This window comes from Lycium ferocissimum, chromosome 12 (genome assembly GCF_029784015.1).
Source record: "Lycium ferocissimum isolate CSIRO_LF1 chromosome 12, AGI_CSIRO_Lferr_CH_V1, whole genome shotgun sequence".
NCBI lineage: Eukaryota > Viridiplantae > Streptophyta > Magnoliopsida > Solanales > Solanaceae > Lycium > Lycium ferocissimum.
The window spans coordinates 17,755,350-17,782,002 of record NC_081353.1 but is presented as its reverse complement, the minus strand read 5'-3'; the positions used below and the strand labels follow the sequence as shown (position 1 = coordinate 17,782,002).

Below are 26,653 nucleotides of genomic sequence, written 5' to 3'. Positions count from 1 at the left end.
ACCTAGACAGAATACTTAGAATGCAAGTTCAGTGACGAAAGGCATGAGGCTGGAGTGGAAGTGAAGCTTGATACTCAAGCCATCCATAAGAAAGAAAGTGTCAAATATCTTGGGTCTATTATCCAAGGCAGGGGGACACATCGTATTAGTGCATGGTGGATGAAATAGAGATTACATCTGGAGTCTTGTGTGATAAGAAGGTTCCACCAAAACTTAAAGGCAAGTTCTACAAAGTGGTGATTTGACCAACTATGTTGTATGGGGCGAACTGTTGGCCAGTCAAGAACTCGCACGTTCAAAAGATAAAAGTTGCGGAGATGAGGGTGATGATATAGATATGTGGGCTTACTAGGAGAGATAGGATTAGAAATTAAGATAAGGTGGGAGTGCTCAAGGTGGGAGACAAGATGTAGAAAGCGAGGCAGAGATGGTTTGCACATGTGAAGAGGAGATGCACGGATGCCCCAGGTAGAGGTGTGAGAAGTTGGTTATGGATGGTTTCAGGAGAGGTAGGAGTAGGTCAAAAAAGTATTTGAGAGGTGAATAGACAGGACATGGCGCAGCTACAACTTACTGAGGACATGACCTTAGATAGGAGGCTATGGAGGACACGGATTAGGGTAGAAGGCTAGTAAGTAATTGGTGGTTGTCTAGCTTATCTTTCCGTACTAGCAATCATAGTATTACGCTTGTAGCTTCTTGTCTTAGATTTTTGTTAACATCTATTGTTTCTTGCACTTCAATTAGCATATTATTTTAATGTTGTTACTGTCCTCTTTTTTTTTCAGAACGCTTTGTCATGCTATCTTTAGTACTTATCTAATTTGAATTGTTTTTTCTTGAGTCGAGGGTTTAACGGAAACTGCCTCTCTACCTCCCAATGTAGGAGTAAGGTCTGCGAACGCACTACCTTCTCCAGATCCCACTTGTGAGATTACACTGAGTATGTTGATGTTGTTGTATGTAATAGTGAAAATGTAAGTGACCTCCACTAACCAAGTCATTGCTCTCTATTTTTCCTTCTAAGTTATGAAGCATTCTTGTAATCTTTAATGAGTTTGAGGTTGTATGAAATTTTTAGTCATTACTTGCTTCATTTCTTTCTTCAATTCTAGAACCACTTTTCGTTGGTAATACTATGTTTTGGTTTCAACAAGGAATCAGCTCAATAAAAAGAATCTGACTTGGTTTACTTAAACTCTGTAAAAGTTGCATTCTATTTTCATATGGAAACAGACAAGAGCTTTTTAACTTTCTCGGAAATCTTGGTAAACAAAGTGTGATCCCATGCAGTTATTTTACATCCATAACAAGTTCTGTGTCACTATCCATTTTTTCCCTCTTTTCTGGTTGTAGAAGTGAAAAAAGTGGCAAAGCATATATTTGATGTAGGAAAATTTGCAAATGTACAATCCAAAAACTCCCTCGGTTAAAAATTGCAACTAATTTTGGACTTTGAAACAAACCATTGAAACGAAATCAATGACTTTCAAACACTGAAGTGGAGATTAAACCCAACCTATAAAGACAACAGTACAAAAGAATAAACTACAGGAACTCGGAACTCTAATATAAATGAATGATGGTCTCTGTTTTGGTTGAGGCTTGATGCAACTATCCGAAGTTCCCAAGCTAAAACAGCTGTATTACAATAAGAATGGAGACTCGAGAAAGAAGAAAGATGCTATTTGTTGGCAGGCTCCTCATCTCATTTTACAATTTCCCTTTTGAGAAAGATAAATGCTTGTAAATTGACAATGTCTGTTTCGTCGCTTTAAGGAATTAGGCAGTGACTTATATCATAATCTGTATAGCCTACGTCGACCAGGCAAAGACCATCGGGTGGAGCAGGTGGAGCAGTAGCGCGCCTGCAGGTGGCATCCATCAGCTTCAGCAAGGCATCATCATCAGCTCCAGCAGCAGCTTCCCTAATTGCAGTTGCCACAAGAACACGAACCATCTGCATAGCATAGCAAGTCATTATGAATGCTGCAACAGTTTGAAGGACGTGAATCCAAGGTTCCTATGGAATCAGGCTCTCTCTCTCTCTCTCTCTCTCTCTGTGGATTTAGATAGAATCAAACTCTTGTCTTTTCAATGAACTGTCATGTAATAGTTGATCATTATTGATACCTCGTGAGAACAAGTCAGACAGCAGGAACTACACTACCAAAGATCTGAAATTGTCAGGAAGCGACATGAAGATCTTAACCTTATATTCTCACCATAAGATAACTTTCATGGCTGCCTCATCGGTCATGATGAAATGCCCAGTTTCCAAATTTACCAAAGTTAATTTGTGCAACAGTCAGCAAGAGAAATCTACATGCAAGGCTTAATATAATTCGACCTCACGATACTTTTCTCCATTGGCCCTTCGAAGTAGATGTCTAGCAAGCAGCGACTTGAAAAAATGAAGGTCCATCTTTATTACGTCAATTATTTATAAATTAGTGGGGATTATAAGCTGCTCTTGGCTGAAATTGGGTGAGGCAGTTACCAAGGAAGAAAGCAGGAAGGGCTCAGATATCCTTTTAAGGTAAGTATAAGTGTTGTATAGCTTCCTTTTCCGTTTTCTTTCATTCAGTAACTTCCTTATTATTCATTGGCCTGAGATAGATGCCCTCAGGAATTGGAAAGGAAAAAGGTGAAAAACAAGTTGATGCATCTTTGTTTTTTATTTCTTTTAAATACATCAACAAATGATAGAACAAAATAGACATCATGCTTCAAAAATAGGGAACTCTTTATTTGACTTATCTCTTTGGGATCATGTATCTAATATTAAAAACAAAGGCTAAAGACCTTGTCCAAGGAACAAAGGCTAAAGACCTTGTCCAAGGCAAAGATGAGATCGCAATCAGGAATGGCAACACAAAAAGGACCAATTTTCCTTTCTTAGGTCTTAATAATCGTGCATATCATTCAGGCTTGTCTTGGAAGATGTTTTGGATTAGCATAGATCATAATAACATGGGCACTTAGTGTTACCATCTGATGCCCATTACTGTTATACAATTATTCAGTTAAAATAGACTAACATCAGGTATGACAAAGAAAGAACGGAACATTAAAGCATGATATATGTGGCAACTTCTTCATAAGAGTAACTGAAGTGGCAAACACCTTTCTCTATCTTACATCTTGTTTCAAATAATTGTCTCAGTTTAGTTTATATTGATGTGGCACATCGATTGTGCAAGGCTTTTCAAAAGGGTTAATAAAGGCGTTGGGCCACTGCACCCATTGCCTTAAGGTTTTGGTTGGAAGTTTACATTCTTTCATAGGGTATAAGAGCTAATCTTTGGCACCCATTAAAGCTCAAGTATGAAGCCAAAATTGAATTACACATGCTGAAGGGTGTTAAGTCATAGTGTTGTCCCATATAGGTTGTGTAAGGACTTACAAAAGGGTTTCTAAAGGTCTTGGGTCACTCTACTCATTGTCTAAGGTTTTGGTTAGGCACTCACATCCTTTCCTTGTCTTAAATTTTTTTTTTTTTTTTTTTTTTTTTGGGGGGGGGGGGTGGGGGTGGGGGTGTAAAATGGTAATTTGTATTCTTCAGCATTATGGATATGCTGGGGACCTTCAAAAGAAAAACAAAGAAAGAAATACTTACAGAGATCCTAATAATTCTACCAACTGTTCTGTTTCCTCTACATCTTTTTGGTACATCGTTTTACTTTTTGACTTGGGTATCTATTTGATAATGCATATACTATTTCACTTTTCGTGTATGTGCTTCTAAGCATGAATCTTACACTATATTGTTGGTTGTGTAGACTTGTAGTGCAAAGAGCAAGTGTTATAGGAAGTAGAGGCTGATCTAAAAATTTAAATCAATAGATGCGAAAAACGACTGCACCCACCAATATTTTGTGCCAGTGTATGAGAACTTAGTATAATATGCATACATACATATATATACATATAGTGTATATACACACTCTCTCTCTCTCTCTCTCTCTCTCTATATATATATATATATATATACACTAGTGTCATTTGGCCCGTGCTAAACCGACGTTAAAAATTTAATTTGTAGATATTTTTTAAATTTTTTCTGCTCTTGCTTCTTTATTTTTGTAACATTAATTTTTTAAAAGACTTCTAAAATTTCAAAGTACAAAAACGTATATGAAAGGAAAACATTTTTCTTAGTTGTATTAGATTCTTTTAAAAAAAAAAAAAAAAAAATCAAACAATAGAAAGCTCTTCTAATTTATATTTTACTTAAATCTTTTGAGATTAAAGTCTCCGATGATCCAAATTGAGCTTTTCATATGTTATATTAATTTCATTTGATTCTTCGAATTGAACCCATATTGGCTAACTTATTTTTTACCAAAAGATATTACAGTATTAGATAAGGTTTATGTTAAAAGTGTGCGCATGTAAAATTTGATTAATTATTATTGTACTTCAAAGTTCATTTTTCGATTGAAACGAAAGGACAATAATTTACATTTTAAAAGTATTTAACATTAATATAAGTTTATATTTATTTATTACTTTAATTTTAAACTTAATTCTACCTTAAGTGAAATCTTTGTTAATTACTTAGCTTTCCAGAATGTACAACATAAAATTACAAAATTACAGGAGAAAATAAAACAACTTTACGTCTAACCAGACGAATAAAAATTGAAAATAGCAAATGATAATTAGAAAACAACATCAACAATCCTAAATAGTATTAAAAGAATAATATTTTAATTCAATTATTAAGCCTACATTAAGATAGAATTTGAATGGCAGGATAATTCTTTACGTGTCTTTAATAAATTCTTAAGGAAAAATATATTTTAAAACAAGTTTAATAATATTTCCTCAAAAGACTCAAATATATATATGAGTATGCTTTGTGGGGTCCACTATAATCTTTTCCATGACATCATTATTTTTAGTGGCATAAAAAAGTCCCTAAAATTCTCAAAATTTACCAAAATGTTTGAGGATTCACAAAGTCATAAAAATTTCAATTAGGGGTAAAGAGATAAAATAAATTCATTTGAGGACTACAAAAAGTTGGTATTATCAAAATCCATGTGGAGAGGTCTCAAAAAAAAATGAATGAGAGCAAAAAATGAAAAATGAAAATATGCAAGGAAAGTCAATAAGAGAAGCCACATGTGTGCATCTTATTAGTGTTGTGAGGATGTGAGGACAAAAATTCACTATCTTCACTTATATATAGTAGTAATATCTCAGACCGAGGTTTGTGTGTGGTTCTAACCAAATACTATATCCAGCCATAATAGGAAGGGAAGTATTAGATATAGACAAGGGTAACGTTCCTTCTTTCAATGGAGTAAAAGTAGCGGGATATTTTACCGTATTGCATAAACTCTTTCAATCACTCCTAAAGAAGGAAAGAGAAAAGTACCTGCTGTGTTACATAGACTAGGGTGTGAATAGATAATTGTGAAAGATTACATAGACTAGGGTGTGAATAGATAATTGTGAAAGAATCTAACCATCTAAAATAACAACAGATGGAGGAGAAAAACTTTGTAAAGCCCTTTTTCAATTCATAATGCAATCCATATGGGACAAACATAGCTCAACATCCGATTATAAGTGTAACCTTGACTTTGGAGTTTAAATGTGGCGAGTGTGAGGGAACATAAAGAAAATTTATAGAATACGACCATACCTTCCGCAAGAAACGGTTAGCAACTAACTCAATGCACATCGTCTTTAGATGACTCCCGTCCTACAATTTCAATACAAATAGGACTCTAAGTCAATGAATATATTTAATGGCAATTTAACTGCACAACTATCAGATCAGATATCTAAAGCACTTTGAATCCAACATCTTCAGCAGACAATTAAGCAGCAAAAACAAAGCACAGATAGGGTCTATTATGGCAAAAGGAAGAAAAAGAACAGGATCAGAAATGAAGAAAAGATTATCTTAAAGAAGTAATTCTTAAACTAATTTCCATCTCTAATCAGTGTGTAATTACTAATATCACATTGAAACCAGTTAAGATATTTTTATGATGTAGAATTGACAAAATTTTAGACTGATTGATGAAATTAACAGTTTGTCGATATAAAGGGAAATCCCAGCATACAAGGTGTATAAAACAATAAACAATCTAAAAAAAGATTTGTTTAATAATATTGATAAAATGGTGATAGAGGGAGACCTGGAGGAAGATGAGAAGTTCATTAAAGAACATATAGTTTAGCTTCTCGGAGAAACCATTCTCATAATTTGAAAGCTAGAAACTACTGTGGGAGGAAGAGGAGCTTGAAAAATTATCAGATGAGGAAAAGTAACGAGTACAGACATTTTTCAATAGAGGAGGTGGAAAGGGTTATTTAATTATTCAAGGAAGACAAACACACCAGGACCATTTGGCTTTAACATGTTCTTTTTCTAGAAATACTGGAGTATAGTAGGGGAGTGATTAGACAGGACATGGCACAGCTTCAGTTGAGGACATGACCTTAGATAGAAAGGTATGGAGGTCGAGGATTCAGGTAGAAGGGTACTAGGTAGCTTTTTTTGGTTTGGTGGGGTGGGTGTGTGGGGGGAGGGGGGTGGCTACCTGTAGTGCATTACTTATTCTCCTCTTTTACTTTTAGTATTCAGTTATCAGTCACTTATTCTTCGATATAGTACTATCTGTTGTTGCATTTGTTTGCATCTTGCTATTTTGCTGTCTACTTTCTTTCAATCCTGCGTCGGATACCTTTCTTTTGAGCCGAGGGTCTATCAGAAACAGCCTCTCTACCTCACAAAGGTAGAGGTAAGGTCTATGTACATCCTACCTTCCCCAGACCCCGCTTGTGGGATTACACTGGGCATGTACGTTGTTGTTGGAGTATAGTTGGGAAGATGTTTGGAGGGCAGTGGACTGGGTCTACCAGAACAGCACTTTCATCAGGAGCATTACTTCAATTTTCATTGCTCTTATCCCTAAGAAAAAACGGGCAGTGGAGGTGAAAGACTTCAGGCCAATTAGCTTATTGGGTAGTTTTTACAAAATAACTACAGTTGATGGCTGAAAGACTGAAAAGGGCTATTGTTTTATAAAAGGGAGACAAATTATGGATGCTGCACTCATAGCTAGTGAATGTATTGATTCAAGAATGAAGGGAGTGGAACCTGGTGTTATGTGCAAACTTGATATTCAGAAAGCCTATGACCATGTAAATTGGAAATTCTTATTAAACACTCTCAGGCAGATGGGGTTTGGTAGCAAATGGCTGAACTGGATTGAGTTTTGTATTAAAACTGTCAGGTTTTCTATTCTTGTAAATGGAGAACCCGTGGGGTTTTTTCCATCTGAGAGGGGTTTGAGACAGGGTGACCCTCTATCTCCTTTCCTTTTTATTCTAGCAATGGAAGGATTTGACAGCATGATGAGAATTGGAATACATAATAGATGGATCAGGGGATTTCAAATTGGTGGTAGAGCTGGGGAGGAAATGGAGATCTGTCACTTATTATATGCTGATGACACTGTTATTTTTATGAACCAAAGGCTGAACAGATCTGCTATATCAGATTGATGTTGATAGTTTTTGAAGCTGTAGCAGGTTTGAGGATCAACTGGGGGAAAAGCAGTCTATTCCCTATCAAAGAAGTCCCTCATATTCAAGATCTGGCAAGCATATTAAGGTGCAGAGTGGAGAATTTGCCTTCAACTTATCTAGGTATGCCACTGGGTAATAAGCATAAGGCACTGGAGATCTGGGATGGTATAGTGGAGAAAACTGAGAAGAAGCTTGCAAGGTGGAAAGCACAATATTTGTCACTTGGGGGAAGATTAACCTTGATTAAAGATTAACCTTGATTAACTCCGTACTAGATTCTCTCCCTCCATATGTGATGTCCTTATTTCCTATTCCTTCAGCAGTAGTGAAAAATTTAGACAAGCTAAGGAGAAAATTTCTATGGCAAGGTTGCAAAGAAGGAAAGGGTTACAGTTTGGTGGAATGGGATAAAGTAATACTTAGGAAAGCAAGGGGTGGATTGGGAATCAGAAATCTAAGACTATAAAACAATAGTCTTATGATGAAGTGGCTATGGAGATATAATGGAGAGGGAAATGCCCTATGGAAGGAAGTGATCATGGCTAAATTTGGTGAACTTAGTCCTTGGTGCACAGAAACAGTCACTGAACCCTTTGGGGTTGGAGTGCGGAGAACTATCAGGGATTTGTGGCCATTGATGGAAGCAAATCTGAAAGTTAAGGTGGGTAATGGGGTCAAGATTAAATTCTGGAAAGAAGGATGGATTGACCAAACTCCTCTAATGGAATCATTCCCAGATCTGTTCATTATTTGTAATAATCCCAAAGCAAGAGTGTGTGAATGTTGGACACCCCAGGGGTGGGACCTTTCTTTTAGAAGGCTGCTAAATGACTGGGAAGTGGAGAGGGTGGCATCATTACTTGGAAAACTAGGAGGCTCCAGCGGTATCACAACAGAACCTGATAAGATTATATGGAAGCATAGCAAGGATGGTTGTTTCACAGTCAACAGTGCATACAAGATAGAGATGCAAGGTGGAGCTGGAAGGCCACAATATCAATGGAATTCCATCTGGAAAACCTTGGTACCTACCAAGGTGAAATGTTTCACATGGCTAGTGGTAAAGAGAGCCTGTCTTACTCAAGAAGTTTTACAAAAGAAAGGGATGCAATTAGTACCTAGATGTTTTCTCTGCAACAAAACAGGGGAAACTAACAAACATCTGTTTCTTCATTGTGAGTTCACTGCCCATCTTTGGGAAATCTTTCTTAAACATTCTAATACAAGATGGATCATGCCAGAGCACACTTCAGATCTGTTCAGTTGCTGGATTAGAAGGGGAAGGAGCAAAAGTCAGAAAAGGTGGTGGAGGATAATACCAGCCTGCATATGGTGGACTGTGTGGAGAGAAAGAAATGGGAGATGTTTTGAAGATAGATCCAATTCTATCCAGAAAGTTAAATGGAATTGTGTTGTATCTTACTTTTTTGGTGTAAACAACGTTGTATAGAGGAAACAGATCAGATTGTAGATTTACTAGGTTTTCTGTAAGTCTTTTTCCTTTCTTTTGGTTACTCACTTTTTGGAGGTGGCCAACATACCCTTAATGCTGAGAAATACAATGTTACCAGTTTCAAAAAGACTGAAAAGGGCTACTGAAAAGCTGGCATCAGATAATCAGCATGTCCTTGTGAAAGGCTGGCAGACTGTTGATGTTGCTATGGCATTTAATGAATGCTTGGAATACCTATTCAAGAGGAAGATTAAAGGTGTGGCCAGCAAATTAGATTTGGAGAAGGCATTTGACCATGTTAATTGGTCATGTTTACTGTACCTCATGAACCAAATGAATTTTGGTGATAGATGGATTGGGTAGATAAAATATTGCATATCCATATTTAACTGCTCAGCTCTGATCAGTGGAAGTCCTCAGGGATATTTAAGTCTCACAGGGGTCAAGGCAGGGGATCCCTTGCCTCTTTATATGTTCTTGTTGATGATGGAAAACTAAGCAGAATGCTTCAAAAAGCAGAATATTTGGGATGGATTAGAGGGATAAAATGTAGAAAAAGCGAGAGCGAAGAACTTACAGTCTCAAATATACTACTTTATGCGATGATACTCTGATTTTGTGAGAAGCTGAGAAAGATGCAACTGTTACATATCAGAAGAGTTCTATTAGCTTTTGAACTTGTGTCAATATTAAAGGTGAACCTGGCTAGAGTACAGTGTTCAGCATTAATGCAGAACATAGCATTGGTGATCTGGCAGACATTATGGGTTGTAAGATAGAGAAGCTTCCTTGGGAGTAAGGAATTTAGAGTTTCATAACAAAAGACTATTATTTAAATGGCTTTTGGAGGTATAATGATGAAAGCATAGATTATGGAAACAACTCATAGATGTCAAATATGGCAGGAAGGGTTTTTGGAGTCCCTGTGGGGGGGTGGAGTTTGGAGCACTATCACTAGTCTATGGAGTAAATACAGTCAGTTTGTAAAGCTTAAGCTAGGGAATGGTAATAATATCCAATTCTGGTCTCATGTATGGCTGGAAAATGGAAGTTTCATATCAAAATTTCAAATTTTATATAGATGATCCACTAATAAGAATGGGAAGCTAACAGATTTTCACTCAAGTAATGGTTGGCAGCTGATCTTTATAAGGGGCCTCAATGACTGGGAAGTAGATGAATTAGCTCAGGTGATGCACAGTTACCTGAGGTTATACTCTGTTACAGATGTAGCATGTATAAATCAGATTGGTCGGAAAGCAATAATAGAAGTCAAAAGCACCTGTCAAAGTAGCATGTTTTGGGTGGGTACTAGCAAAGAGAGCTTTTCAACCCAGGATAATCAACAAAAGAGGCATTATTTCAAGTAACAGATGATATAAGTGTGAAGAAGAGTTAGAATCAGTCAATCACCTCCTCATTCATTGCAAAATGGCAAGACACCGTTGTGAACTATTCCTTAATATGTATGGTATTAAGTGGGTTTTTCCACCAAATGTAAAGAGTTTACTGGAGACATGGCAACATAATAAAATAGCAAAAAATCAGCAGTCAATGTGGAGAACAATCCCCTATGTGTTTTATGGACAATATGGTTTGGAGAGATTGTCCTTTGTTTCTTGCTACAAGATTTGTACTTTTCGATTATCTTAATCTGTGGTTGTGGATAAGACAGCATTTTGACTTATCCTTTAGTTTCATTTGATTAAAAATAGATGTCTATCTTCCGAGATAGGGGTAATTGTTTTTTTTTTTTTTTTTTTTTGCTTTGAAGGGATAAGACAGCATGCATCCAAGATTAAAAATAGATGTCTTTCAAAATTGTATTTTATTTTATTTTTTTTGGTGTAAAAGGAGTGTTCTGGAATACTTGGAAAAGTAAGATTGTTTAGAGGAGACAGGTAATATTTAGTTGTTAGGCTTTTGGAAGTTGTTGGTCTGCTGTAACTGTACCTTCTTGGTACATTTATTAACAAAACTTACCTTGTCGAGAAAAAACATATTCACCGCATCCCTAAACAACCACAGTACAATAAAGGAATTTCTAGAAGTAAACAGCCTCTCTACCTCCCAAGGTAGGGGTAAGGTCTGCGTACACTCTACTCTCCCCAGACCCCACTTTGTGGGATTTCACTGGGTATGTTGTTGTATTCAGATGAAGGAACATGGATCTTCATATGAAGACACGTGTTATCAGCATGGAGCATGTGGAAATCCGCAATTTGAAACAGCAAAACCAACAGGCTTAGAAGTAACAGTTTGATACCTTTGCACATGGTATTGAAGTTTCAATAGCTCTAGCATGGAAGACAAAACACTCTGTTGGTGGACCCCTGTAACATTCATAAAGATACAAAAAACTGGTGATCAGTCTACCATCAAGGATGAATACAATGTGAAATCTAACTTTATAGCTGAGCATGCTCCTTCTATGGCTTGGTGCTGGAAAATCATGAAATTACATTTTTCTTTTCTTTCTTCAGTAAGTTTATTTTACTTTTCTAGGGACATAATCAATGATCCAAAGCTAAAATGATTTAACTTAGATGGTGCCTCTTGTCTGAATAATTCAATTGGAGATCCTTTATCATAATTGAACAGAACGAACTTCTCTTAAGCAATGTAATCTATGAAACAAGGAATATGGGCAAAATAGATGTCATACGCAAATTACAAGAACAAGCAATTGTATTCATTATCCATATTCAACCAAAAGTAATAAAGATAAGTTGTAGATCCTTTTTTTCTCCTTTTTTCGATTAACTAAGATCAGTTGTAGTTCTCTTCTGCACTTTTTGATGATAACGGTCATCATAATCATCTTGTGACACCTTTTGGGTCTTTTTTAATTAAGTTATTATTCCTTCTCCAAAAAAGGGGTCATCGCAAATTGTAAATATAACCATGATAACAACTCCAATAACAATAGCATTAGTGTTACTAATAGCAGTAGCAATAATTTCAAATATTATTAACGGTTTTATTAGCAATAATGAAGATGAAGATGATGAGAATGATGACATCAGAAAAATAATACTACAATGCCTACGTGCATGATAATATTTGTGTTATTCCCTCTGTTTCAACTGTATCAAGAAAGAAACACAATGATTATTAAACCTTCTGTAGAATAGCAAAATCTTTTTCAAGTTAAAATTAGGAAATATATCTAAGAAATAGTATTGTAAAAGAACTAAAACCCAAAAGGATATATGTCATCCAACACCATGAAAATAAACATGAAACATTGAAAGCTAAAGAAATCACAAAAGTTGCCTATATGACTATTCTTAGGGAATGACATGGAGTCACCAATAAGCTAAGATAGGGATGAAACTCAAGAGTGTATCATACATGAATATACTCAAATAGGAGCTAGCAATGTTAAGGTAGCTACTCAAAAGATCAAAAACTTGAGCAGCCCATCCACAAAAATCTTAGTAATACTAGTCATTCATTAAACTCTAGAATGAGAGATTTAGATGTCTAACTTACAGCCTACAGGGTTTAAAGATTAATAGAATTTAACATCATCTGTGATTTAGTGCAAAATGGGATAAAGAACATTGCTAAAGAACCATAATGGGAATATGAATACTTACGTGTTCCTTGAAGCTTTAAGATCTCGTGCAAACATTTTGTAAGATAAAAGCTTTCCTTCAAGCTGACCTAAAAGCCGGTTAACCTTGTTTATTTCAAACTTGGTTGGTTTATTTCCATGCATCAGCTCGTCATTGTCATCATCGATTACATTTCCATTACTTTCGTCAACAGCACTTTTACCACATTGATTCTGTTGATGAACATCAGTGCAACCGTTGATCCAGATTTGACCACCTTGCTTTTCGTTTAATACATCATCAATAGGGAATATATACAGATAGTGTCTCCATTTTGCTGAGAAGTTGGGGTGAAATTCCCGGGATACCTATTGCAAAAAAAAATTATTTGTTGTTACATCTAATTCGCAGATAAACAAGAAAAAAGGAGGAAACCAACAACGTGCAGATGATAGTACGCCCTCTTTTAATAAGTAAAGCAAAAATTCTATCGATCTCTGTAGCAACAAGTAGGCATTTTTTGTGTACAAAAAGATGGAGTGAATCCCTTTGACTGTGCAGGGAGTCTTAACAACCGAAAATTGCTATCAACATGATTTCCAAAAGCCATCCTACTCATAAATTCAACAAGTAAAGACATCTTGATTTTACCAAGAAGGCAGATGTTTCTTTTCGTTCAAACATACTGATTCTCTCTAACCAAACTTTCCGAAATATGCACGTGTGGAGTATGCCCAACAACAACAACAACAACCCAGTGAAATCCCACAACGTGGAGTCTGGGGAGGGTAGAGTGTACGCAGACCTTACTCCTACCAAGGTAGGACGGCTGTTTTCGAAAGACCCTCGGCTCAATAAAAAGCATAAAAAGAGGTCAGATAAGGCTAAGAAATTCAAAGCGATATGGAAATGAAAATAACGAAAGTGACACAGATAAAATAGGATAATCAAAGTATAGGAAATAACAGATAATAGCAGAAATCAAAGCACAAGAAATTACACTACGATAATGCGACTACTAATAAGGAAGGATAACGAGACTATCTACTAGCCTTCTACCCTAATTTGGGTCCTCCAAACCCTCCTATCTAAGGTCATGTCCTCGGCAAGGCTGTGAAGCTGCGCCATTTCTGTCTAATCACCTCTCCCCGTCTTCGCCCCGGCCCTACCCCTACTCTCTTTCGAAACCATCCATGGCCAACCTCTCACACCTCCGCACTTGGCGGGGGCATCTATGTCTCTCCTCTTCACATGCCCAAACCATCTCGGTCTCCGCTTCCCGCATCTTGTCTTCCACCGAGGCCACTCCCACCTTGTCCCGAATAGCCTCATTCCTAGTCCGTCACTCCGGCGTGGCCACACATCCATCTCAACATCCTCATCTCTTTAAAGAACTTTCATCTTTTCGAACGTGAGAGATCTTCGCGGCCAACACTCCGCCCCATACAACATAGTCGGCCTAACCACCACTGCAGCCAGAACTTGCCCCAAGTTGTGGTGGCACCATCTTGTCACATGCTTTCCGGAAGCGAGCCTCCATTTCATCTCTCGCTTTGATACATGTGTGTGACATCATCGTCAATCTCCCTTTGCCTTGCATAATAGACCCAAGATACTTGAAACTACTTTTCTTCTCGGATGGCACGGGTACCAAGCCTCACTTCCACACCGGCCTCCCGAGGTGCTTCACCGAACTTGCACTCCAAGTACTTTCGTCTTCGTCCTACTCGGCTTAAACCCTTTAGACTCGAGTATGTCTCCGACCCCTCCGAAGCCAAGCATTAACTCGCTACGAGTCTCGTCGATCGGGACTATGTCATCCGCGAAAGCATACACCATGGCACCTCGCAATTTGCCGCGTCAATCCATCCAACACCAAGGCAAATAAAAACGGACTCAAGCAGCCGATCCTTAATGCAACCCTCATCACAACCGAGAAGTTGCTCGAGTCTCCTCCTACCGTCCTTACCCTAGTTTTGGCTCCCTCATACATGTCCTCGATCACCCTAATGTACGCCACAGTACACCTTTAGCCTCCAAGCATCTCCATAGATCTTTTGGAACTTTGTCGTAAGCCTTTTCTAGTCGATGAATACTGGCGTGCAAGTCCCTCTTCCCGTCCCCATACCGCTCCACCAGTCTCCTCACAGCACGGGACGGCCTCCGTAGTCGAGCGTCCCGCACGAATCCGAACCGGTTCTCCGAAATAGACCACCTTTCCCCACACTTTCATAGTATGGCTTAGCGACTTGATACCTCTAGTTGTTGCAACTCCGGATATCTCCTTGTTCTTTGTATAGAGGGATCATTACACTCGACCTCCATTCTTCGGGCATCATTGTCGTCTTAAGGATGACATTAAACAACCTAGTCGACCCTCCCAAACACCTCGCCAAGCCCGCGCTCTTCCAAAATTCCCCGGAATCTCGTCGGAACCGATCGCTCTTCCTTGTGCATCCTACGAACGGCACCCTTAACCTCCTCAACCTTAATACTCTGCAATACCCAAAATCGTGACGCCTCCCCGTATGTTCTAAATCTCACTAACACAATATCTATCCCTTTTTCATTCGAAGTTTGTGGAAGTATGGACCGACATCTTCGTCTAATGTAGTCTCCTCTACCAATACTTTGTCATGCTCGTCCTCGATGCCTTCACTGGATCCACATCACATGCCCTTCTCTCCCTCGCCTTGGCTAGCCTGAACAATTTCTGATCCTCGTCTTTCTCCTCTAGTTCAGCATAAAGGCGTTCAAAAGCTGCCATTTTTGCCGTCGAAACCGCCAACTTCGCCTCCTTCCTCGCCATCTTATAAAGTTCCCTATTCGTCCACTTCTCCACCTCATCCTTGCTTTCTATCAACTTCGCATACGCCACCTTCTTTGCTTCCACCTTCCCTTGAACTTCTCCATTCCACCACCAGTCCCCTCAATGCCGACCACGACTACCTGTCGAGACCCCAACACCTCCCTTGCTATTACCCTAATGCAACTAGCCGTCCTATCCCACATACTGGTCGCACCCCCACTACTATCCCAGGCCCCATATCCTTCAATTCTCTCTCCTATCGCAGGCACTAGTCGTGGTCAAACTCCCCATCATCTGATCCTAGGTCGGCCATCCACGACCCTCTTCTTCCTTGTCATCTTGATCCCTAAATCCATCACCAAGCCTTATGTCGGTTTTGTAAGGCGTCGCTCGGAATGACCTTACAGGTCTTTGCACAGACCTTTATCATCCTTCCTAAGGAGTAAAAAGTCTATCTGAGTCTTAGCCACCGAACTACGGAAGGTTACCAAGTGCTCTTCCTTCTTTGGGAAACTCGAATTGGCTATCACCAACCCAAAAGCTCTTGCAAAATCCAAAAGTGAGACTCCTCCTCCATTCCTATCCCCGAAGCCAAAGCCTCCATGCACATCATCATAACCTCCCGAAATAGGCCCGATGTGCCCATTGAAATCACCACCCACGAATAGCTTCTCAGTAGGCGGTATGCCTCCCACTAACTCGTCCAAATCCTCCCAAAGCGCCCTCTTCTCCTCCTCGCCTAAGCCCGGCACGCTTGGCGCATACGCACTAATAATGTTCAAAGTGAGCCCTTCAACGACCACCTTAATCGACATCATCCTATCAGTGACTCTCCTAACCTCTACCACCTGATCCCTTAATTCACTATCTACTAAAATGCCTACCCCATTCCTATACTTCGACCTACCAGAGAACCAAAGCTTATACCCGTCTACCTCCTTAGCTTTACGACCTACCCATTTGGTCTCTTGGACACAAGCTATATTAATCTTCCTCTTCTTAAGAATCTTAACTAGCTCTATGGACTTCCCCGTTAACGTCCCAATGTTTCAAGAACCTATTCTCAGCCTAGACGCTCCTTTAACCCACTTACCCCTCCTAACCCTCGCCCCCATCTCCGAACGAGAACATGACCCTAGTCTACCATCAATAACCAAAGCCATGAAAACAAGTATGAACTAATAAATTATTCAAAGGTCTAAAGTCAGCAAAATGTAACTACAAGTGTATGAACAAAGAATGGATATGGCAACCGGAGGTACCAACTCCAGTTGAACTGAACCTGTTCGCCGCCGGAAAACACTGTTCAACGTCGGAGTTACTGTTCACTGTCGAGGTACTGTTCACTGCCGGAGTAATGTTCACAAAGACCTGAAAGGGAGAAGAGAAGAGGGGGGAAAGGAAAGAAGAAGAAAAAACGGAGAGAGAAAGAGAGGATTGGCCGGAAAAGGTCGCCGGCGACGGAGCAGCGGTGTTCTGGCAGTGCCAGAAGCAGGTAAAAAAGGGGAAAAAGCAGAAGAGAAGAAGAAGAAAAGGGAAGAGAGAAGAAAAGTAGATCTGGCCGGAAAAGTGGATGGCGTTACCTGGTCTTGTAGTGGCCGGAAAAGTGGCCGGCGTTACCTGGTCGCCGGCGTTACCTGAACGTGACCGGAAAAGTGGCCGGAAAAGTGACCGTTACCTGGATCTGAACAGTGAAGAGCTAGAGAGAGAAAAAGAGCTTAAAATATTTCACCTGCAGAAAGCACATATGATTGCAATAAAACTATTAGTTATTCACAAATTGAAAAATCCATTCCTACCAATTGTAAAGAAATGAATCTTGGGCCTAACTCAACCTCAAAAGCTAGCTCATGAGGGATGCTTGCCCAAGATTATATATGGAAACCACCCATCCCTTTTTCATCCGATTTGGGACTCTTCAACGCCAATCATACTCATATTGGAGATTGGTGAATGTGAGTGTCAGGCTGTTAAATGACACCGGAACCATGCTGTGAATGTGAGTGTCAGGCTGTTAAATGACACTGGAACCATGCTTTGCAAATGAAAGTTACTGATTTGAACTACTAGTGAAAGGGGAAAAGATGGATAGCCAAGAAACCCCCTTTATGCATAACCAGGACTAAAATCACCATTTAACAGACTACAGCGATGAAGAGATCATGTAGGCTGTCGAGAAGAGATAAAACAAAGACAAAGAAACTTCAACTCAAAAATTCATTTCAGAAAGCATAAAGCCTAGTAGAACAACCATGGGTATCTTGGAGATTGTGAGAATTGTCCCACAACAGAAGTTAAATCATATGGATGTTCTTCCCAGCTTTCCGTTGTTCTTCATGGATGGAGATAACAATATGACAAGGGTGACAACAGTTGAAAAGAGGAATATTCCCTTTACTCCACTTCCTCAGTTGTTAATGCTGTCATCACCATAAATGTGGCAGTTGAAGGCTACTCTTCTTGTTGATCAGACTTTTGTCAGAGCATGCACAAATAGCGAAGGTACTTTTGTGCTCACTCTTACCCCCTAGATTACGTGATGCTCAATCAGTTAACTACGGGATTTAGACAGCTATTTAGCCAGAATGGGCTTTCCACATGACTTTGGACCAGGTATGGTTTAAAGCAACTTTTAAGACTTAGTGGGCATTCACCAAATAAAAGAAAACAGAAATGCTAACAGCTGTATTTAACCAGAAAACATTAAAATAGATTTTCCCCAACAGATGACAAGAAAGCAAGCTGTATCTTCACGCTAGAAAAATCAATAAACCAAAGAATCAGTTACCTTGGTGAGAGAAACTACCCTGATCTTTCCTGGTGCTGCCTTATCAAGGGCATCTTTTACATCTTGAATCTTAACATCCTTTCTCCAAGTGTCTAGACATAAAAGTGAACCAATATTCTTATCTCGAAAAAAACAGAGAAGGGAGAAAAATTCACAAGTTAAACATCAAGCTTTTTGGATTTGAATGTACTCATGATTTTATGATAGGTTATATACCCACGACATCCATAGTCAACTGTATATAAGCATTTCAATGGAAAATTATTTGAAAACTTATTCTTAATCGAGTCTAAGATACAGTTTATAGAACAACAATGCGTTATTGGTTAAAAAAGTTTTTAACTTTTTAGCCATTTTAAATTAGTAGGATTCTGCATTTAAGCCACAGTTTTTTGTAGGTTGACCCCAAAGAAAGAATAATCAGCATTTTACTGGGTTTCAGTGTCCTTCAATCTGGATAAATCTTTCGACATGAATATCTTCAGATCTTTTGCTTTGTGTCCAACATATAATTTTTAGGAGAAACAATGAAGAGTCAATCCGCTTTAGTCATTTACTCAAACTTATTGTTTTAGTTCTTTAATTTGTAGGCATTTGAATCAACCATCCACACAGTTGTTTTATAAAACCACCCTTAAAAAGAGGAATATTTGGCATAGTCATCCTATGGGCTGAGAGATGCTGAATTTTCTCCAACTCGCAAGGGAGCAGGGAGCATAACAAATGAAGATGTATGCTGCGGATGTTTCCTATGGTTTACGGGCGAAAAAAGTGAAATACCACATCAAGTAAACATCAACAGAAAGAGGTGCTTCTAACTAATTCGGTCTGAGCCTTGAATGAACTACATTCTCTTTGATCCCTTTCCAGAACCAGCCCTAAAGTCTCATCTTTCAGTACTATAACCGAAGTAAAGTACTTTCGAGTTGCTCTTTGCACAAGACCCTCCTTCCGACTTAGTTAGATATACCAACTCTAAATAGCTTAAGCATTTCTTGAGTTGAAAAAGGCATTTGTAGATTCTAGAACTCAAGAAAAGCTTTGGAACACCAGTAGCAGAATGAAATAAGTTTACCAGGTGCCAATACGAGTAGTTTAACTCATCACTACCTCATAAGGGCACTGGGAATTAATTTTATTTTATTTTTTTTTTTTTTTTTTTTTTTTTTTTTTAATAAAAACTTTTGGAAAGGTAGTCAAAGAGCCTTTGCATAGTATGTGAATTCTGTTTAGTAGGGACCTAACCAGATGAACTTTTTCTCAGAGCCTGACCATGCAATATGACGGAAAGGCGAGAAAGGACAGATCACCTGTCTATATGTGATCAAGATGCAAAAAGAAGATTTGCGTCTGAGGGTTATTTCAGAGTTAAAAAAGATTCAAACTTATATAGTCTATGAGGGTATTTTTAGTAATAGTAGTAGTAACAGCAGCATGATAAAAAATATATAATAGGCAACTTCACAGACGAGAATTCCTTAGGTGGAAAAGGAGACACAAAAGGCAACTTTTCAGTCACGAATTGGTACAAACTTCTAAGTGATTTATTGACATCATCCCCCATTGGCTTTGGAAGTGTATTTGGATGAGTAAGCCACCATTGAAGGAAGACTGCTTCACTTGCTTAGTCACTCATGGAGCATGCCTAACTGATGAGAATCTTCAGAAGAGGGGGATCAACATTTGTGGCAGATGTTATTTGCGTGAAAGTCAAAATGAGGACATCAATCACCTCTTCATCTACTGCTCATTTACCAAGCAAATCTGGGACCTCGTGTTGAACACGTTAGCATCAACTGGACTATGCAGAGAACACAAACGATTTGTTGCAAGATTGGTATATCAAAGGGATGGAAAGAAAAAAAATTAAAATTTGGAACGCAATCCCTCAGCTGTCTGATGGACCATTTGGACGGAAAGGAATGCTAGAGTTTTTGAAGTTAATCTCTATATTTATTTATTTTGTGTAAGATGGCTATTGCAAATGACAGTATGAGACAGAAGCCATGGTAAATTTTTTGAGCTCTTTGCATAGTCTGTAGTGTTGCTCCTTCGTACATATTCTAAAGCACCTTCTAGTTGTTGAATTATCAATGACACGACCTTTTAATGATTAAAAAAGAACATATGAACAGGCAAGTGGCCTTCTTGATTTGAAGTAGGTGAAAAAGGTAATGTGAAACACTAAATTAGACCCTTAACAAATTAAGGGATTGCACCATCTAAACTCCAGAAGACAGTAAACTGCATTCTTTTTAAAGTTCACAAATACTTAATTGCTAAATCAAAGTCAATATCATATCCTTGATGGAGCAAACAAAAAACAAGAAGCATAAAAAAATGAAGCACAAAGCATACAGACATCAAGAAATGGTATCTTCAAAGGTGAAAAGTATAGAAATGCGACTTAAGCCTTTATCATTTACACCGACCAGCTAGTGCGCACTTACTTTGTATCGGAATTTTCTAAATGAACCAGTTTCCCTTTGACAGATTCCTACTACTTCTATCTCTCTAGGTCATTCTTTCTTTCATAAATAAAGTAATTCCCAACAGTCAATGCTAGTAGAGCTCCTCTCTCTATCTCTACGAGGTAGGGGTTACCCTCCCCAGACCCCACTTGTGGGATTACACTGGGTATGTTGTTGTTGGTGTTGTAATGCTAATAGAGTTCCTAGTCTGACAAGACTAGCAAAGATGCTGTCAGGCCTAGTTACCATAAGAAAGGAAGGAAAGCTAAGGACAGAGACCATTTCACAAGAGCTTCAAGAAGAGTGAATTGAATTAGCCGCAGGTGACTGAACTACAGGGATTTCCATTGTTGAGCCGGGTGAGCTACCTTAACGGCAGCCTGGTATTCCTTATTATTGATAGCAGAGGAAAGATAACTCCGCTTTCTCCTTCGTTGAATTAGATTAGTTAGAACACTTCCTCTAGCTCTAAGACTAGAGATCTAAGGAATTGGTGGGAAATCCAGAAAAGAGAAAATCCCACTCATAGAGCCGAGATATGCTAGAGCTTTAGGCATGTACTGCGATCAAAGTGTGTGCTTTAGTGATGAAAGGAGAAATGAAGAAATAATAAAAAGTATAACTGCAATGCAAGAAAACTACAAGAATAAACATACACAAGAAATTTAAAATGCAATGCTGAAGTTTTAAGTTTCCAATTCCGATTTAATAACCAAATCACTATCATATTCATCCATTACGTTTCTTTAACCATTGATATGTCGATTCGCGAGCTATATTTATTGTTTAGATTCTCCCTGTTCAAGAGGGAGTTCATGGGCGCTGATACTCTCACCAAAGCGCCTTGATGTCTGCAGAAAAGCAGAACTGAAGCGAGTAGAAGCGCCCAGCGCACACTGCACCTAATTTCAGGGCTTAATCGTGCCTTCTAACAACAGTGATCATTAAAAGGTGAATATTGGAAAATGATTCATATAACTGAAAGGATGCAGACCAAGCTAGGTGACTTACAGAAAGAACAAACTTGTTCAGAGGCTGAAACGCCCTTGTCTGTACGCCCAGCAACTAAAGCGCATCCTTCTAATGGTAAGTTCTTATCTTTTAATAATTGAGCCTTCTTCTCATCGACAAACTCACCGAGAGATCTCTCAACTAATCTGAATAAAGCAGAGTACAAGACACATGAATATCATATCCAACAGAAGTTATCAATCGGTTTTCTCTCAAATGGAATCAGCTCTTATCACGTTAAAAAGAGAATAGACATGCATGAGAATCTTGCCCTTTGGACCTACTATCAATGATCCAATTAGATAAACTACCCAGCACCACCTCTGTATGCTTCTGGATGACCTTGTTTCTGGGATTCTCTCACAGCATGTCTTCTATGAGGATCTATGGTTTTTACATGCATGCTTTTTTATCATTAAACAATTCCTCTTTATAACTCTGCAGGGATCTGCTAAAAGAACCTAGTTTGAAAAACAGCTGTCAACGTTGAGTATAGCATATCCATGTCTCCTTAAGATAACCAAACAAATGCATAATGAAGTCAGCTACTGAAAATATGGAAATGTTCATTCAAGATGTCATAAGAAATCCATCAACTTGAATTTAACCATTGAAAATATCATGCACAACTATTATGTAACTGAGAGCATACGACACTTCATTCATGATACGAATGGCTATGTTAGAAAATACTTACCCTTGGACAGTATTCAGGTCAGGCTGCTTCTGCCATCCATCAAAAGAACCTCCATGATATGATAGGACAATCTTAAAATTTGCTCTCGCCCACCTACCGCTTCTATCTTTAACCGGAAAACTAACTAACTCCGATTTCTCATGATCCTCTCGAATTTCAGCATCTTCATGGTCAGTAGGTGTCTGTGGTGGAAATTTTCAAGATAATTACAAAAAATAACAAATGTACTATACCACTAAATATTGTTGAGAAGAAAACTTGCATAAGAAGTACATCAAATGAAATAAATGACAAAATAAAAGCTTTTGATATGGCACTTAAATTTATAATTAAAAGAAAGAAAAATATTACATAGGGAAGATAAACATTTTGAACCAAATGAGTAGAAGGTTTTAAGATTTAAAGAACACTTGTTTTGATAATATCACGCCCACAAAGTATATGAATTTATCTAGAGAAGATTTTTATGAAAATTAATCTTAGTTTATATCCTCTTGAGAAAGTTCTTCACAGTATCTCCATTCAAAAAAACTTGTCAGTACAACAATAAGCAAATACAAAAGCAAATGAGTTACAAAAAACCAGTTTATGCATAACTGCAAAGCTTGCTAATGTGTACCTCTTTTCCAAATAATCCTGACAATGAAGTGTGGCCTTTCACCATGTCTGCATAAAAGTCAACAACTTTGTGCCACGGCCTTGAATACATGAACTGGTAACATTCCCTATCAGATCAAATATAAGCCATTAGCTAAATTGCATATAGATCATAGGGTTGAACCCTAGCTATATACACAGGGTCGGACGCACGTTATGCTAAGAGGTCTCATCCAATACCCCTTTGTCGACAGAATACCAGAAATAATACATGGCATTGCTTGTTACAAACAGCGCCCTGCCTCGCTGGTAAATCACCTGGCTTGTCTACTTTGAGTCAAAGAGTTCGAATCTTGGTATGGGAGTCTCGAGCATTCTTTTAATTTTAGTTAAGTGCCTCACCATTTTATCTTCGAAAAAGTTAGGTTCTGAGCGAGGCTTGATCCGCCGAGTCCCTACTTAAACAATATCAAACACACCAGCCAACCCAACATTCATTTTCATCACAACTTAGATAACAAATAAAAACAAGATGAGTAATCTATGTGACTTAAGTTTAATTAATACAAGAATAGTTTTTCGTAAATATAACGTTGTTCTAAGGTTTGTCCATTTTATTAACTTTTCTAAACAATTAAATGTGGATACCGCTTACAAAAAATTCTGGTACGCTACTATATATGCATACCCATCACAGTACATACTTACTTTTTAGGGTTAATACATTCACATCCCCGTAAACTTGTTAGTGAATTTCATTTAGACACTCGAACTACGGCTTATTGGCTTATTCCAATTAAGCACCTGAACACATGATAAAGTTTTCCTATAAGACACTTACAATTCAAATTTTGGAAAAGCTTTTGCGTGTATTCTCAGATATCCATTATTAGATAAGTAACCACTTAAAATATGTCATTTCTTTTAATTATACGCACTAGCCTCAATAAGTTGTAAAACCTGAGGCATGTTCCAATTGAGACTAATGTGTAATATAGGGAGGTGAGATATTTTATGTGGTTTGACTACCTAACAAACACTTAAGAACACGTGTAAAGTTTTTTTCAAATTTTAAATCACGTGTCTAGTAGGAATATTTTATCATGTCTTCAGGTGCTCAACTGAAACAAGCCATAGTTCGCGTGTCTAAATGAAATTTGCTGACAAGTTTAAAGGGCTGCCGATGATAGCAGTACAGTTGAAGCAGCAATTAAAGAAATCCACTCAAAGAATCAAACACAACCCACATAGTTGAATGCAATAAAATCCAATATGGAACTATTAAAATTCAATCTTGAATACAACTCAAAGCATAGAAATCAAAAAAAAAAAAAATCCACCTCGCAATTCTCGCTCTTGCTGTGAATAATAGCAATTACATTTTCATTTCAGAACCAAATTACTCCATTTGTTTCAATTTGTTTGTCTTACTTTATTTTTTAGTCCGTTTAAAAAGGAATACCTCTTTTCTTTCCTTTACAGTCAACTCTTTAATTTCAACTTCTAACTAACATTCTCACGTAACATGTTTAAGAGCACAAAATTAAAAGGCCATTTTAGTCTTTCCATTTTTGGCACTTTTAGTTTCAACTTTCCACGTGGCATATTTAATACCCAAGATTAAAGGATATATCTTTTAACTTTAGAGACACAAGATTCAAAAGTCGTAACTTTACTTTATTAAATTTCATATCAAGTCAAAATCAGACAAACAAATTGAAACAGGGAGTTCAATATTTAAAAACACCAAATTTTTTCTTTTTTTCTGAAAAAGTAAGGAGAAAAAAGTGGAAGTGAATTTACCTGGCAGTCCATCTGGAGAAGTTGGCAGAATCAGTGTGGTTATAGTGAAAATGCACCTTTTGCTGGGCATGACTCTGACAATGATTTTCCATCAGATTTCTCACACTCCTTACTGTTGTTGTTGGGCACCTTAACATCACCACCTCTTCTCCCACTCGCCCAAACTAGCAAATAGAGTTGGACTGCGTTTTCAAACAGTTTTTTAATATTTACCCCTGCTATAAATCCGTAATATTTATTTTTGGAAACTGAATTTTTATTTTGCTAGGCATAAGTTTCGTTAGAATTAAACCTATGTGACATTAATTGTGTAGTATTTTTTAGAATTTATTGTAGTGTTCAGAAATTAGAGTTATGCTTTTTGGACGAATGTTCTTTTATCCTTTTTTAATTGAATAACGTATTTATATTTTTGTAGAGTTTGATGTGTTTTTGGGTGTTTGTTTTTTGTAGAGTTTGATGTCTTTTTGGCCATTTTATGTTGAGTTTTAAAAGTTTTGTCGTGTCCATCATAACTTGTGGATTTTATGATGCGAAATATACACTTATCTTTGCGTGAAATATGAACTTATGCAGTGTGAAAAATGCCGAAAATTAAAAAATAAAGATCATAAATTTGAGGGACAAAAATTAAAGAACACCCATTTGTGCGAATGACCCTCGTAAATACCCACTACTTTTTTGTTGTTCGGTTACGCCAAAATATTCAATTTTCTTGACTATTTTCAACTTTTAATATTTGACGTGTTTGTTTTGTTTTGTTTTCCTTTAGCAATGTTTCTAAAACTAAAATTAAAACCACGGAAAAAAGAAATGATTGTGAAGATCTATTGAAAGACGATGTTTTAGAGCCTGTTTGAATGAGCTTAAAATAAGCAACTTATAAGCTGTTTTGATTGTGAAGATCTATTGAAAGACGATGTTTTAGAGCTTGTTTGAATGAGCTTAAAATAAGCAACTTATAAGCTGAAAACATCTTATAAGCCAAAAAAAAATAAGTTGGGGACTTGGGGTAGGCTAACTTTTTTTTATCTTATGTTCGTTTTCGAACTTATAATGTTCGCTTTAGATAATTTAAGTCAAACGGGCCTAATTATTTTTTGGGCTTATTTTATGCGCAAAATGACTTTTGTTTTGGCAAGCCAAAACACTCAAAAAAAATTTGAAAACAAATTTTTATAAGCAACTTATAAGCCAATCCAAACGGGCTCTTACTATTCTAATTTGCATTTGAGGTAGTATGAAGCAGGGCCGGCCAGAGCTGGGGCTTTAGGCCCCAAAATTTTCGAGGCCCCGTTTTCTTTTTTTTTCTTTTTTTTTTTTCATTCCGTGTTGGCTACATGTATTGAATTTTCCGATTAGCTCAATTTCGAGACACGCAAGATCAATTAGAGAGGGAAATGCTTCTTAACAAGATATTTTTTATTATAAGGCTCGAACGCGAGACCTCTAGTGAAGAGAGGATGAGGCATAATTTTTACCTATAAAAGATTTATAGGTTATTATTTCTTTTAAAAAAATATTGAGCAGAAAAAAAAAAGATCTCCCATTAAAGTTGACTTTAGGCCACCGATCATATTGAGTCGCCCCCGGTATGCGGAAACATTTATATTTAAGAGCACACTTTCTCATTAACATTTCGTTGTTGTGAGAACTGAAGTAGCAAGTTTAACGGAGAGAGATTGATTTTTATGATCTATTATAAATATATTTTTTATTTGAGATCGATAAGTCAGCACATAAATAAAAGCAGGAAATATTTTTAAGTTTATTTTCTTCTATTTAAATTTCAGTTGGTAATAGAAAATCATTTTATCGTTTATTGTTAAATGCATAAACTAATAGCTGATGTATATTAATTCTAAAATTTACAAAGTAAACTCAAAAATGAGAGGCTTTATAATATGTTA

General features: G+C 37.5%; 1 protein-coding gene across 2 annotated transcripts; it reads right to left on the bottom strand.

Moving 5' to 3' along the window:
* Window positions 1-1,463: 1,463 nt before the first annotated feature.
* Window positions 1,464-24,997, bottom strand: LOC132039916 (uncharacterized). 2 transcript variants are annotated; one of them, XM_059430474.1, is made up of 9 exons: window positions 24,744-24,997; window positions 22,963-23,068; window positions 22,344-22,525; window positions 21,647-21,792; window positions 18,165-18,256; window positions 12,610-12,935; window positions 11,274-11,340; window positions 5,657-5,716; window positions 1,464-1,960 (listed from the first exon to the last, which is right to left on the bottom strand). In XM_059430474.1, the coding sequence occupies exons 1-9, from the start codon at window positions 24,878-24,880 to the stop codon at window positions 1,775-1,777; spliced, it is 1,302 nt and encodes a 433-aa protein (XP_059286457.1). In that variant the 5' UTR covers window positions 24,881-24,997; the 3' UTR covers window positions 1,464-1,774. The 2 variants fall into 2 exon arrangements, with proteins under 2 accessions (XP_059286457.1, XP_059286458.1); XM_059430475.1 differs by lacking the exon at window positions 24,744-24,997 and adding an exon at window positions 24,281-24,405.
* Window positions 24,998-26,653: the final 1,656 nt, after the last annotated feature.